This window comes from Emydura macquarii, unplaced genomic scaffold (genome assembly GCF_026122565.2).
Source record: "Emydura macquarii macquarii isolate MOO-44397 ecotype Brisbane River unplaced genomic scaffold, CSIRO-AGI_Emac_v2 contig_968, whole genome shotgun sequence".
In the NCBI taxonomy this organism is placed as follows: domain Eukaryota; kingdom Metazoa; phylum Chordata; order Testudines; family Chelidae; genus Emydura; species Emydura macquarii.
Window position 1 is genome coordinate 2,732,133 of NW_027131105.1, and position 14,687 is coordinate 2,746,819.

The 14,687-nt window shown below is 37.2% G+C and overlaps 1 protein-coding gene across 1 annotated transcript in view; it reads right to left on the minus strand.

Annotated features, from left to right (window-relative positions):
• NUP210 (nucleoporin 210) overlaps positions 1-14,687 on the minus strand; it is a 97,241-nt gene that overhangs the window by 40,951 nt on the left and 41,603 nt on the right. Inside the window, exons 13-20 of the mRNA XM_067543803.1 lie at positions 13,057-13,255; positions 11,157-11,302; positions 8,064-8,285; positions 6,472-6,645; positions 4,794-4,986; positions 4,287-4,393; positions 1,587-1,691; positions 1,346-1,447 (exon numbers count right to left, since the gene is read on the minus strand). Coding sequence (XP_067399904.1) covers positions 1,346-1,447; positions 1,587-1,691; positions 4,287-4,393; positions 4,794-4,986; positions 6,472-6,645; positions 8,064-8,285; positions 11,157-11,302; positions 13,057-13,255 — 1,248 coding nt within the window. The remainder of the gene's footprint in view (positions 1-1,345; positions 1,448-1,586; positions 1,692-4,286; positions 4,394-4,793; positions 4,987-6,471; positions 6,646-8,063; positions 8,286-11,156; positions 11,303-13,056; positions 13,256-14,687) is intronic.

Here is a 14,687-nt window from a genome sequence, read left to right on the forward strand (position 1 = left end):
AATAAATATATTTATTTCATACAAATATTTAGAAGAATAAACACATCGGATAGGAAGGGATCTGACTAATTTGCATTTCTAGTTTTGAATGTGTTCTTTCTGAAGGCACATTAGCACTGATTTATGGATGTACACGATGAAAATCATAACGCGAAAGCTGGACTGACAGAGCGTGGAAAAAGATGCAGATTGCTAGTTATGGCAATATGTGTTGAAATAAGGGTAGGATGCCTGCCATGTAGCTAGTTTTATTATTACAATAAAAGCAAGTTGTTGGAATGCATTTATAAGTGCATTTCTCAACTGTTATCCGTCTACCGTCTACTCCTTTTAAAATATACATTTGTATCTCTAGTATGGTGCATTATACATTGTTATAATTTATTGCACTCCTTCTTCAGATTAAAAGTAATTCTGACATAATAAAGTACATAGAGATGGTACATTTTCCCACAAGGCGTACCAACTGTATTCTGTACTGACTGTCTGCAGACCCTTGTAAGTACCATGCTGCAGTTCAGGAGATAGGCCCCACTTTACTACCCTGAGTAATTCCATTTAAATCAATGGTGCTACTCATGGTACTATAATGACGCACATACATAAGTGTTCGCTGAATCGGGACCTTATACTGGTTATCATAATCTGTAGATCATGGGCAAAATATATCATGACCAAGACTTTTACTATGGGAAAGAGAAGGACAGAACAGTCATGAAGTTCAGTTATGGACCTCTCTACACTGGTATAATTTATCTGGGAAGCATTTAGGCTGGGATTTACAACAACATTCAGAGCTGGCCTAATTCTGCTTGCATTGAAGTCAAACTGCCATTGACTTCAACGAGAACAGCGTTAGGCTAGTGCCAAGCACATCTGAAAAATCTCAGCTTTAGACCACAATAAACAGCACTACAGAAAATCCTAGAGCACAGCTATAAAAGGACAGAATAGCTGTCAAATGTTAGCGTCAAGTTTTTCCTTTTGTCTTTGCCATGCAAAACTAAACAAACTCCCCCACAGTTTCCTATCCAAAACGATAGGCAATCTATGGTCACCATTCACAGATCTTGACTGTAAAAAGTGCAAGAAGCTACTTACTATATCTTGCTGTCAAACGTGGTGTTATAACAGAAAATGGAAAGGCATCAACAGGGAAGAAAATCCAAGGACTTTTACAATCTCTTAGTAAGTGCTTCCCTCCTCGTTATAATTTGTTAACAGTATAATTTATTACGAAATGTAACAAGTTATCTCCCACCATACCAAAAAGGCACACTTTGAACAATGAGATTAACATACTCAGATCATTAAAATAAATACAATAAAGTATTATTCTACTCACCAAAGCAATGCCTTGAGCTTCTTGATAAGCCACTTTTACAACATTTATAACACTGGTGTTGATGAAAAAATACCCAGAACCCTCTTTGATGAGCAGTTCTGCCTGCAAAAAGGAAAAGCATGTGGATTACATCTTCTTAGTAAACATTGTCAAAACTGTAAAGCACATACTCTCACGGTATTTGTGACACTCCAATTTCTTCCAGATATAAATTAAAATAACTAGTAAGAAGATCCTTTACCTTGACATCAGGGTGATTGTAGACTGTAACAGCATTAGGACTCACTTTCACATCTTCTACAAGTATCAGCTCAATAGTGGCAGACACGGGTATAAGAGATTCATACTGAAAGGAATAATGCAGATTATTGATCAATTGTGGTAGCATGCAATTAAAAGCCAGAGGAGAGTAAGTCACTTCCCTACATAGGGAAGGATGGATTACCAAGATGTGTAAATGGATGACAACAGAAGTGGAGATTAGGTAACAGAATGTCTCTAAGGATCAAGGTATAGACTTAGTTACTTATCTGTTATGTATGCAGAGGTACACAATACATGCTGCAATGTTCTGCATTATGCCCAAAAGGGCAAGACAAAGAGCATAGGCCTGTGCATTAAAAGCATGGGAGGATTAATTTATGATGACTGACACAAATCTGTCTGGCTATTGGCTCACGAGAAACGTTCTGGAGGCCTGATGCTCCAAGATGAGACAGAATTCTGACTATAGGTTTTCAGACTCTCTTGTCCTTCATCATTTCCTTTTCAGAATTAAAAATATTTTTATCCACAAAAATAAATAATAAAATCAACCCACAATTACTTGTAAGTACATAAGCACTGTACAAAATTGTACTACAGAACCTGGTCTAATCATTTGATCACAATGACATTAACTTAAGTAGGAAAAATGCAGAGCAGCCTTTCCAGAGGAAGTTAGTAATATATCCCCATTCAACCCAATTAATTAAATTATTTTGCTCAATATAGAGAGGGATGTCATCCACAATGAAACAGTTGAATGCTTTACTTAAAAAAAGGATAGTCAATCAAGACATCTTAATATAGCAATTAAGAGATATTAATTTGGGGGTTATTATTTTTTAAGAAAAAAAGAAGTGTGTGGGGGGGAAAAGTGCCAGCATGTTCATTCTGCAATAGGAATGAGTATCAGTATCTCTTATCATTTAAATTACTGATGTATGTGTGTGTGAATGCCAGAAATTGGCTCTGTAACCAATCCTTGCCTTGGCAAAATACATGCTTCTCCCAGATCTGGAATTCAAAATGAATGAAAACCAAAACCTGGTATCTTAGAGCTGTGTGAAGTCATTTTGTATGGGAGTCTTAAGGAAAGTATAGCCCAAGAAATCAGCCCTGCATATTTTGGGGGAAAAAATGTAGAATTTTCTAAACTCATGAAGAAAAATTCTACTTAATCACAATTTCTAGGTATCTGTAGATCTCTGAGACTGCCTACCTGATGTTTGGTGTTGGAATGATTAAATATAGGGTAATTGTTATTCATTTGGCTTAATAAGATAGAATTTGAATGATTATATAGTAATACCAGGGTACTGAATGTACCTATTACATTCCACTTTCTTTAAAGGAGTTCTAGAAGAAGGACTGAATAGGTCAGGGGAAAAAGAGATACAGACCTATTCACCCTCTATGTCAATTTAAATCTAGTTCTGTGTAATAGTGAACAAAAAGAATCATTACCATCGGATGGCTTCCAAGAGTTCATGTCAGTCTAATTCCCAATTGGACACATGCTCACATAATACAAAACAACTTCCCAACTGGAACTCATTGGGATCCTTGCTGGCAATCTCAGTGGAAAGCCAAGAATGGAATGGAAATTCTGATTATCCCCCCAATCCTACAAGATCTCACCTCCAGATCAGAGCTGGAGCATACTGACAAAGCAGGGAGGAATTCACGTTACTGCTGTCCAAATGTATCTGTTATAAGTTAAAATAACTTCAGTCTCCCAGGAAATAAATCCTGCACTTTGCTTGAATACTACATTCACCTACACTCTTAACAAGATATTTAAAGAAGCGTTTAGAAAAACTTTTAGCAAAGCCCTAACTCTGCTTAATCTATTTACACAAGTAAATACATCTCCAAAACAAATGATTTATGATGTAGGGTTCCTTTGGATTTGGTTGTTGTAAGTTGGTATCATGCTGTGTACAAATCCTAGTCCATTCCACAAGGAAATACTCACAACTCTCTCTTCTCCAGTTTAAAAATATAATATTTTTCAAAAATTTGGTCACTAACTTAAGTCAGACTTCACTGCTTATTGAGACTGCTTTTTGCTGCCACCCTTTCCTGTGTTTGTAAAATGTCTCTCAAGTTAAGCATTTCAAGGCAGATGCTGTGGATTTTTATATGTCTATATACATCCCCTAGCACATGGCTGGTACTATACAAATAATAACCACACTACTCCAACAGACACAAGTCAAGTCAAACTACAGAGATACAGTCAGAGTTGCACAAGCTGAAATGCTGCTTTATTTTCCAACTAAATTCTAACTACATTCATTTCCCCAAAGACAGTGGTATCAAACTAATGGTTGCTTTAGTGAAGGACAATCTGGCAAAGCTTCACCAATACATAAAAAACCCAAATCAAACAAAATTAAGTGAAATAAATTATAAAAATTCTTTATAGTTCCTTTATTCAGATTGTGAAAAAAGAACCAGTTATATTTAATGTAAATAACTAAGGATAAAGAAAAACAGAACAACGGGGACATTATACAAATAGATTGATGTGGTTCTGTCTTAGAAAGGAGCTAATAAAGGGTTACCTTATTATTTTTAAACTAATTAAGCATAATGCACCAAGGAAATGAAATATAGGTCAGCGCTCATTAGAGTACCATGGGAAAAGCAGAGAGTAAATTATACTTCAAAGTACCGGTATATTCACTTTAGCTGCACGGAGATGAGACTGCTGGTATCCTGTCGCAGTAGCAGAGACAGCAGTTGTTCCAGACTCATGATGAACTAAAACAGTTTGCAAGCCTGAAACAAAAACAAAGTGACAGATTATAATAAAGTAAGAGCTACATTTACTAAATTTTATCTTAAAGCACCCCCAATGAAATCACATTATTCAGGTGATGGGGCAAAAGGAGAGGGGAGGTTCTGACCATTTAAAATTAATGCTCACCATATTTTCTACTTTCATTTTATACATTTTTAAACAGACAAGGATTTTTTTTTTTTACATGCAAAATTTCCTTTGGAAAAATTTCACACCCAGTTAGAAAACAAGCTTAAAAAAAATTAGAAGTCGATTGAATATTTTTACTGATCAGATTATGGAATTCCATTTTCTTGGCTCTAGCATAGACAATCACTAATTGTAATTAACCCAGTCTTTCTCCAAACAACATAGTGCATAATCTTAACTGATCTATACCATGCATTTTCTTTTGACCACTTCCATCCTCTTTCAGAGACAGCTCCATCGGCATACTGGGCTCAATGTTAGCTAAGGAAACTTTTGTTGACTCCCAGATAATACCAAGGGAACTGAAATTATCAAATTTACGCCCTTGTTGGTCAAAAGCAGCCAACTCTAATACTGGATTGCGATAGTTTGAAACAGGAACCTGAAAAGGAAAAATAAATAACTAAATAAATAAACTGGACTGTACACTGAAGGAATGCTAGAATATCTTTGATCCCTTAAAAACAGTTACATGCAGCAGAATGGCAAATTTCAAACAAAGACAACCCCTTACTGAGTTCTATGAGATTTTTAAGGTAAAGTTTTGTCATTAGATCATTTCATAAGAAATGTAATGTTAAACCAGCCACCAATGAAAAGTCATTTTAGATCATACTCCAACTTTTGTTTTGGTTTTTGTGCCATTGAGTGCACTTATAAAATACTTGACTAGACTCTGAATTCTGAAAAATGAAACAGGTCTGAAGATATTAAATTGCTATTACACAGAAGATGCATTTCAAGGTTATAAATCTTTCAACGGGGTACTAATGAGATCATAAACTGCAAGACTGAAGCCTGAGGAGTTTGTGACAACAGTTCAATCCAAAACTGTTTTATAACATGTCCAAATATAGACTCCAAAACACTAAAAACAAACTACAAAGAAAATATATAAAGTTACATATAAAGGCAAGACACTTCTAATTTTGTGAAACTAAACTGTTTTGTACGTATGGATATTGATGCTAGGATGCTCTGAATATTGCATGCTAACAGGGGAACACAAAGTCTTACTCATTTGGATAATGGAGCCATGTTTCCTTAAGATTACCATAATCCCCAAATAAATATTTCATAATTTTCAAGCATATGTGAACTTCTACATATGCACAAATTCAATGCACAACACTCACACACATGCTAATTCATGCACACATATAGGTTTTTGTACACACAGAGTTGCATCCATAACAGTTAGGCACATGAGTACCCACAAACATTTTAAAATCTGGCTGTATACGTATGATACATTTGGACTGTCCAGATTAGAATCAAAGGGTATGAAGAACAATTGTTGTATCCAGAAACAGTTGTCAAAGGTATATTTTTGTTTAATGTCAGATAAAGAGTGTAGCAGATGTGTATTTTGTTTACACTAAATTTTCAAACAAAAATACAAAACAAGGATGTTATCAAATACACACCAAGAAAGGCTGGGAGGTCAGGAGAAAGAAAACAACAGAATGGAATCAAATTTTGCAAAAAACCCATGTATAGCACAGAGTACAAGGGGAGAGTTCTGCTGTCCTTATCCCTGATGACCCACAAAATCCTAGGAGATGCTACTCCAGAGGCCCTCTGGCAGGAGCATTTGGAGGTCAGACGACATGACCCACGTGGTTTTGCCCACACATCCTATTACCTAGTATGTCCCCTATACACATATTCAAACAATCCCTTTAACACCCCTACATTCTGATTATTCTTGTTCCTAGCAGGGGTAAAGGTGCAACTAGTGCTAGCCAGAATAAAGGGCTCGTTATTACTGCTCTTGCAGCCTGTGAGCATGCCTGTTTCAGGATACTTTCAGGTGGAGGCAAAATATGGCGTTTAGAGGTGAAAAGAACAGATTGCTCAGACGTACCACTTGCTTGTTTTGTTGCAGCAAAGGGCAGGAGAGGTCAAGCTGAGGATTTGCATAAACAGGAGTCAAAGAGAGTCGTGAAGGGGCTGCACAGATAAACTTTACGACGACGGGTTCAATGGCTGGAAAAGGGTTGGTAACAGTGGGCTTATTTCCAACTGTTAAGGCAATAACCTGTATAACATTTCGGAAAGTAAACAAGATAGATGAAAGCAAAGAACAACTGAGTGCAAGTATATTTTACAGGTACAATTATCCTATTTGAGGCATCTCTGTTATTTTCTGGTACTGAGATAGAATGAAGAAGCAATAATATGAAGGGCTCATGAGTTCATGCTCCAATCGCATTCTATATCACAGACAGACATAAGAATAGGATACATTATTTTAAAAGCTGTTCCAGACCATATCAAAGCACAAATTCTCAGTCCCTTTTCATAGTTATTACTATATCACTAAACTTAAAGCAAAATAACAAGGAGGCTTTCAGACCTTGTAAAGACAGTCATCTGGGGTCACACTCTCACAGGAGGGAAAGGAACAGGGCAACTGGGTTGGAGGGTCCTGTAGCCACTTCAGCAGCTTTGAAAACTGCATTTTTTTTTCATTTTTTCCCCTACAGATCTCTCTCTCACACACGATATAAGACTGAAATAAATTTGGTCACTTTAGGCTTTCCCCTTGTTGATTGCCTATGAATTGTCCCCCTCAGCTACTGGCCAGAATTATTGCAAAGCCATTCAAATGTGACTATTTCTGTATCATGAAGATTCCAAATAATATCTGGTTACAAGCATCCCCGATGGGGAGAAAACAGCAAGAAACTGTTTCTTTTGGACTTACCCTCCTAGATTCAATTGGATTTTGTGCAGTATGCATTTGGGGATGCCAGCTACATTGGGTAGTGAACAGCCCTTGCAAGATGATTGGATAAACGGTCAAAACACAGAGCAAAGCCGGGCAATATACAAATTGTATAGTGTCTGCAAGGCAGGGGTATTCATTTGTACTACATGTTGGAGAAACAAGTGGCTGGGAGTGTACCCGATCTTTGAACATTCGAGCGGGGCCACTTTCACATAAGTGACGGGACAAGTGGCATACCAGAGTGGTACCATGGAGAGAACTTGGGGCCCTCTTACAGATATTTATTCAAGACAATGGAGTTACATCAGGGATTAATTTGGTCCAGTATTGCAAGTCAGACTAAAGAGTTCAGTCTCTTGTTAAAATAATCTTTTGCAATGATGTTATTCATGGCAAATAAATTCAACGGCAATTATAAGTATTTATCTATTTTAATACCTTCCATGATATAAGGTTACTATGAACTGGCTTCATACTACAATAAAGCCATTGTAATCCTCTTTATAACGTAATTTAAAAAATGCTTAGCTCTTGACTAATATCAGACTGAACAGAGCATATAAACAATAGGCAATCAAGTACGTATTGAAGTTTCATACTGGCTTATTACAAAAGCTACTCATCATTTGGAGGCTATACTTTATCATAAATCAATCTGGTTTCTCTTCTCAATTACCTGGGCAAGGATTTGACAGAGACCAACATAAATACCTTCTGGCACTTACTTGTTCTCCTAAGGTTTTGCAAGATACTCTAACGCAGTGCTGGAAATGATTCCGAGATGTAGGAGGCCCAAATAAAGATAAACCAATACTTTCTGTATCTTCAGCAGTGATGTTCCTAAAGAATTTTGAAGGTTCTTGTACCCATGGTCTGGGTCCACCTTCAAACAACATGTCTTTGGAAGAACCCAAAGTTACTAAGGCAACAGAAGAAGGATCTATAGTCTGGAAATGAACAAAAGTTATACTCATTTATATTCACCATAATATATATATTATATTGAAGTCTATCAGGTGACCATACTTTATGTGACATTTTTCTCATTCTCAGTGGAACAGCTATCTGATTATCATTTCTGTTTAGGTGATGATCGGTTCTCCCAAGCTTTTATAAATATGTTTAATTCAGAATACAGCAGTACTAAAATGATCAGCAACAACTAGAAGTAAACTCTGCTCATTGGGGCTATGGCCACAGGGCTTCAGGAACTCTGGTTTTCCTCCTATTGACGATAATTCTCCAATCTCCCTCTCTTATGTTGACTGAGCTGCTCCAGGGGAAAGAGATTGGGTAAAATCCTGGCCCCACTGAAGTGGCAATGGCAATCTTTTCATTGATGGAGCCAAGACTGTACCCTCTATCTTTTGAAACCTTTCCACTTGATTTATCTCCCAGGTACATTTGCTCTTCAGAACCTGCATTTTACACCCTAACTTTATTTACCCTACTAAATGAAACTAAGGTCTCACTTTAAAACCCTGCAGAAATACTATGACAAATTCTATACAGATTTAAATTCTAGCCCATCTTATTTACCTCACTGGGACTGCCTGCAACGTAAATCAACATGGAAATTTGTTTGACATTTTTAACAATCATTTGTTTAAAGTGTTCCACAACCTGAAGTTAATAAGACAGACCAAGACTTACGGATAATTGATCTGGCCATAGATTGGCTCAATTCTTTCTCTGAAAATTCATGTATGTTGGTCTGAGGAATATGGTTATAAATGCTGGGCACAGGCTAATTTTCACTCAAACCTCATAGGTTATTCTCTTTTCACAAACATCCACATGTTGCCAAAACTTTAACATCTATTCATTCATTAATTCAATGTGTGGTCCACGGAAAATGTGGTCCGCAAAATACTTAAGACGGAAAACTGACTGAACAGAATTCAACTATGAATACAGACAATAAATACATTCAAATTTTTGTAGGTGTCCACAAATGAAAAAAGGTTGAGAACCACTGACCTAGTTCATAGATGCACCACTGTTACTGTTTCTGAAAATGTATGGCATCTTTGCCCTATAAAACTGTATTGTGCTTTAGGGTTTTTTTTTTTTAACGTAGTACTCAGTGCTGAATTTAGAATACTTTATAAAAAGTAAAATTGCAATAAATATAACCAGTAATTAAAAAGATGGAATGATTATTGGGCAGAGGGGACACAGAGCTCAGGGGATGGGAGTGGGACACATCAGTGAATGGGCCCTTATTTTATTTTAACCATGTTAGGCAAGTACTTTGGTTTAAGACTGACTACTGTGTATTCCATTTTAGCTAATTTGATCTCCGCTTTCAGATTGTCGGGCAGAACTTGCCCTTGTCCATAAATCTCTACAACGAGCCTTGAGGATGAAATACAAAATTAGTGTTTCAGCTCCCAGCTGGTAAAACAGGATTTTTTTACTCTGATCAATGTTGCAGAATCTAATCTTGGACAGAATGGCATCTTTTAAAGTGAAATCATCATTAGACATATGCAAATTTATTCATTCCGGATTCTGAAAAACTACTATCCTAATATGCACCAGCAGTAGCCTCTGCGGATTCAGTCCTTGGCTTCTAATCGTGAGGCTGACACACTGTTCCATGCTTCTTAATCATTCCTTGGACTTATAAATACGGCCCTTTAAATCAGGTTCTTAGTTTACATTGATATTTCACAATGGTGAAATAGATTTTAATTGTTTGTGAGGAAAAAAATGCACAGCTTCACAGACTATACAGACTCTGCCTTTTTGCCAAAATAATAATTTTGTGTGCTGTGACTACAGGTGTTGCAGGCTATGCTTGCTTCTGCTTCCTGCTGTAGCCATGCAACTGTGACTGGTCTCATTATTAGCTTATTCAGATGGCAACAACAAGAAAGCATACTATGGATGACAGTTTGAAAACTTTTTAAACAGGCAGTTAGACACAATGCAGGCTTTGAACCTCCCACCACTTCCAAGTTTACCGACAAAGTAACTAATTCCTTCAACTGGTACAATATTTTTCTCCAAAATGTATCCGAGTTCAGAAAGATTAAATTTCTTCAGCTAATTGTCAAGTCCAGATCTCTTTATAAAGCTTGTACTACATGTTATCACTCAGCAGCTCACTTTCGCCATTTAATTTACCAAATAGCAGGATTTTATATTACTCTTACTGAGATCTGCAATACACTGCCTTTGCTTCATTATTGCACTTTTTATATTTCCTTTTTGAAGTGAAGATGACAGTGGGAAAGTTTAACATTCAGAAAGTTAGGGACTAGCAAAACTAGCTAGAAACAGGAATGTGCACCCAACTTCTTGTACTCTCACAAGAAATATGCATCACTCTGCCAGCAAACACATTCACACTGGCAGTATCCCCTGCTATTCTAGTCCTAGGTCTTTTCCTGAGTCATGTCTACCTGAGATTATTTTGTGTTAGCACCAAATTCATTTTCATTTTTCAACTAAGGGAGAAACAGAAATATAGTGCACTAACCCACTACAGAATTCTACCAAGTCCTTTGTATTGCTTGGAGCACTGATTTGGATAAGAAACATCTCAAATATACCAGGGAAGTCACAATACAGACATTAGATTTTTTGCAGTAAATATAGGCCCTGATTCAGAATAGCACTTAAGTCATTAGGACTTAGGCACATACTTAAGAGATATGCTTACCTGAATTGGGACATCCTAAGTCAAAGAACTATCTCATTTTCATATACCAGCTACATAAAATCAAATCTCAGTTCTGATTTAAATGAATTTTCAAGAATACACTGTTTTAGAAGCAGCAATCAAAGAGAATGTCTAACTATGAGCTTACTTTTAGTAGTAGATAGGCAGCAATGGTGATGCTAGCACTAAGGCGGACATGACCATGAGTGTAACTAACAACAAGTGTTGTGTATCCTTGAGCCTCAGCTTTCACTCTGACTCCACTGCAAAAATCAGAACTTGGCTTAAGTCTCTCTGTCAAAAAAAAACCCAAACAAATAAAGAGTAAATATTTAAGGAAAACAAGTGAGACATTTTAATACAGCTTTCTTGACAGTACTATGTGTGTGCTAGAAATATGCAGGGAATATGTACAGATAATTTCTGTGATTGCATGGAGGAAATACAATACCCATCGCTCTATTGAATACTGTCTTGCCATTAGCCTTAAAACCATCACCTTATGAAACACACAAACTTCATTAAACTTCTTTTCCTTCCAAACTGTTCTAAAAAGGACATTCATCTTCTTTTTGGGATACAGAGTAATATAATTTGTTCTTTCTTTTAGCAGAGTACTTTTTCCTTGCTGTTCTAAATTGAAACTGCTTTGTAATTAAGCCCAAATAAAATGCAAGGTTAAAACAATCTTTACTGTGCAGAGCATGATGTATTACCTAAATTCAAGTTAATGATTAAGTTCTAAGTCTTAAATGATGTAAATTAAGTTAATTAGTTTCATGACATGTGCCTGTTTGCTGACCCAGGTGTTTTGTAGGTCTGTCTTTCTTTCTTGGGTTTGTCAGGTTTTTTTCTTTTTTTTAAAACAGAACTATGGCAAATAAGGTACATATGCAAATTAGGTGGAGTGACATTTAAAAGAGCTGCCTCTTCAGCAAACAGATGCTGCAACAATAATAAGCTTTGGCTGGCTCAGTAGTAGTACAGCACAAGGAAGAACTAACTAGCAAGAAGCAGCTAACAAAGGATTGTGGGTTTAACTTAACCTGGAAATGATAAAAACGTTACTTAGCTTGTTAGTGCAGAAGCATTCATTAATGGCAAACTTAGGAAAGACTGCACATTCCATACTCTGGTCAGACAAGTGTTATAATGGCAGGAACAGCTGGGGAAGCACCTCAGGAAATGCACCGCTTAAAGTAGTGAGCTTCAGAAGGACAGTGCTTTGGCCCTGCTCCAATGTCTACAGGGAACAGGGCCCAAGCATAATTTTTTCTGGCCCAGTACAAACTTGTAACACAGGCCCCCTCCCACACACATACCACAATCCCTCATCCCATACATACAATCTCATGAGCCATGAAAAATTTTTCATGGCTCATGGTAATGGGGATTGCATTCTGGGCCGGGTCCCCCAGGGCCTCTGGGCCCTGGTAAAGTGCAACCTTTTCCCCCACCTCCCATGTGAGGACCCTGACAGGGAATGGAACTTAAGAAATTGCTATTCTCAGCCCCCTTTTTCTCCCAGAAAGCAAGCAAACCATCAGGTGTGTGAATCGATTAATGGAACTAAAAAGGGAACTGTATGCAAATTTGGGCAATACTTCACAAGTGAAAGAGTTTGGTATTTTCACATCAGCCAATGTGACTCCCCAAAACCTGACATAATTGGTCATCTCTGGTGAGGAAACCATCAGGTTTATTAAATCAGGATTTTGAAAAAAACAGTGGAAAGGTCTGTGGCAGAGCAGTGTGTGTATGGGAGTCTGCACATCCCTAAGTGTACTAGGCTTATTGGTTGCCAGATATTTTGGAATCAAATACTAAAAGTCAAAGAAATAAAAACGCTACTCGATAAAAAATAGGCATCTTCAATATGCAGAAATGTTGGGCTATTATGGTCTCTGTATTTGCTGTTGGTCATCTCTCTAGTAATGAATCCATTAAATAGGTCACTTTAGTAGGTAAATTATTTATATTTGTAACATCTCTATTTGTCTTGTAATCTGAACTGAATACATAGGTCAGTTTTGCTTTTTTAAAATCACCTTGGAGAGGTTTGAACACGCCACGGTTTTCTACTTCCACGACTAAATCGAAATGTGAACAATCACTCAGCGTGACCATCTCGCCGGTTTCAACATTCATTAGACCATTAATCCTCAAGGGCAGCTCCAATATCTGACCCACACGTGCTTCAACTTGACATGGTGTGAACTCCATGCCACTAGGTTCAGTTACATATACCTGAGAGACAAGAAAAATCAATGAAGTAAGACACAGCTACATAAGGAACTAGAGAGAATGTTTTCCCCTAAGCATCCCCTCTCAAGAACACCTCACCACAGCCAAATGCCCTCTGAGAGAAAAGGGCTAAAAACAACTCTCCAGAGCTCCACCAGTGCTGGTCCCTAGAACTGCCAGGGAGGGATGCAAAAGAATGACTAGAAGTGTTCCCTAAAATTTTAATACTCCGCCAGACTAGAGACCTTTTCATGAGTGCACTGAAACCTGCACCTATTTTTATGCGCTCTATAATATGCTGCCTCTTTTATTCTGGGATCATTTTAAGATGTTGGACCTTTTCTCCCCATGAGACGCTGCCATACATCCTGACAGAGGAAGTTTCTGAGCTAAAGTTCCACTGGTACAAGGGCTTGAGCCAAACCCATTGAAGTCAATGAGAGTCTTCCAACTGGCTTCAATGGGCTTTGGATTATGAAAAGAGATGGCAGCAATGTATGAAGGGAAATGCTGTTGGGAATGCTGGTGGTGGTTTATATACTTTTTTCCTACAACTATGTTAATGACAGACTTTGATTAAAGGAGTCTTTTTTTCAGTAGTATATTTATAAGGGATTGTTAAGGGTGCTCAGTGCTTGTATAGTTTGGGATTTTTTGGTACAGTAGCAGAAATCTCAGTAAGCAAATGACAATTTAGAGCTTGATCTTGCAACCTTGATTTAGACAGGTAATCCTTATGCAAGAAGTACCTCTGAAATCAAAAGTGTTACGTGTGTAAGTAAGAGAGGCAGCATCAGATCCTAGAAGTCTAGATGGCCTGAAATGGTTAATACAATATTTAAAGAAATTATATCTGAAGTGTTGATACACAGGCCCTTGAATGGTATTTATTTGTTACTCCGAATTGTTGCTTTCTCGCTAATGTTAAAGAATCCGTGGCAGACGGATTGTAACACTTCGTAACAATTGCTGTGATCAAAGCTTTTCATTTGCAGCATCTTTAACTTTTTAAACCATCTGCCAACAGCTTCAGGGTAAATTGTTGGACCATATGGTCTGGTGTTAAAACGGCAATCCTCATGGAACATAAATGACTATTCTGATGACTTGCACATCAAGGTCAGCAGATAAAGCTCCTCCCCAAATATTTCGACTTATTCCAAACAGAACACATAACGTTTAAACACATTAGCAGAGATATTTAGTACCTTCACACAATGCTCAGTTTGCTCAATGTATTGCTCTAAAAGCTTGCATGCTAAGAAGCATTTTTTTTTAATTATTACTGTCTATAAACTTGGAATTGTATTTGGAAATAGAGTTTTAATTAAAAACATCATTTCTGAACCTCCTGCAGGCAACTTTCATATTTCTAAAAAGTGACATCTTTGGGACATAGATAATGTGTGCGCAGTGTCACAGAAAGACTGTAAAG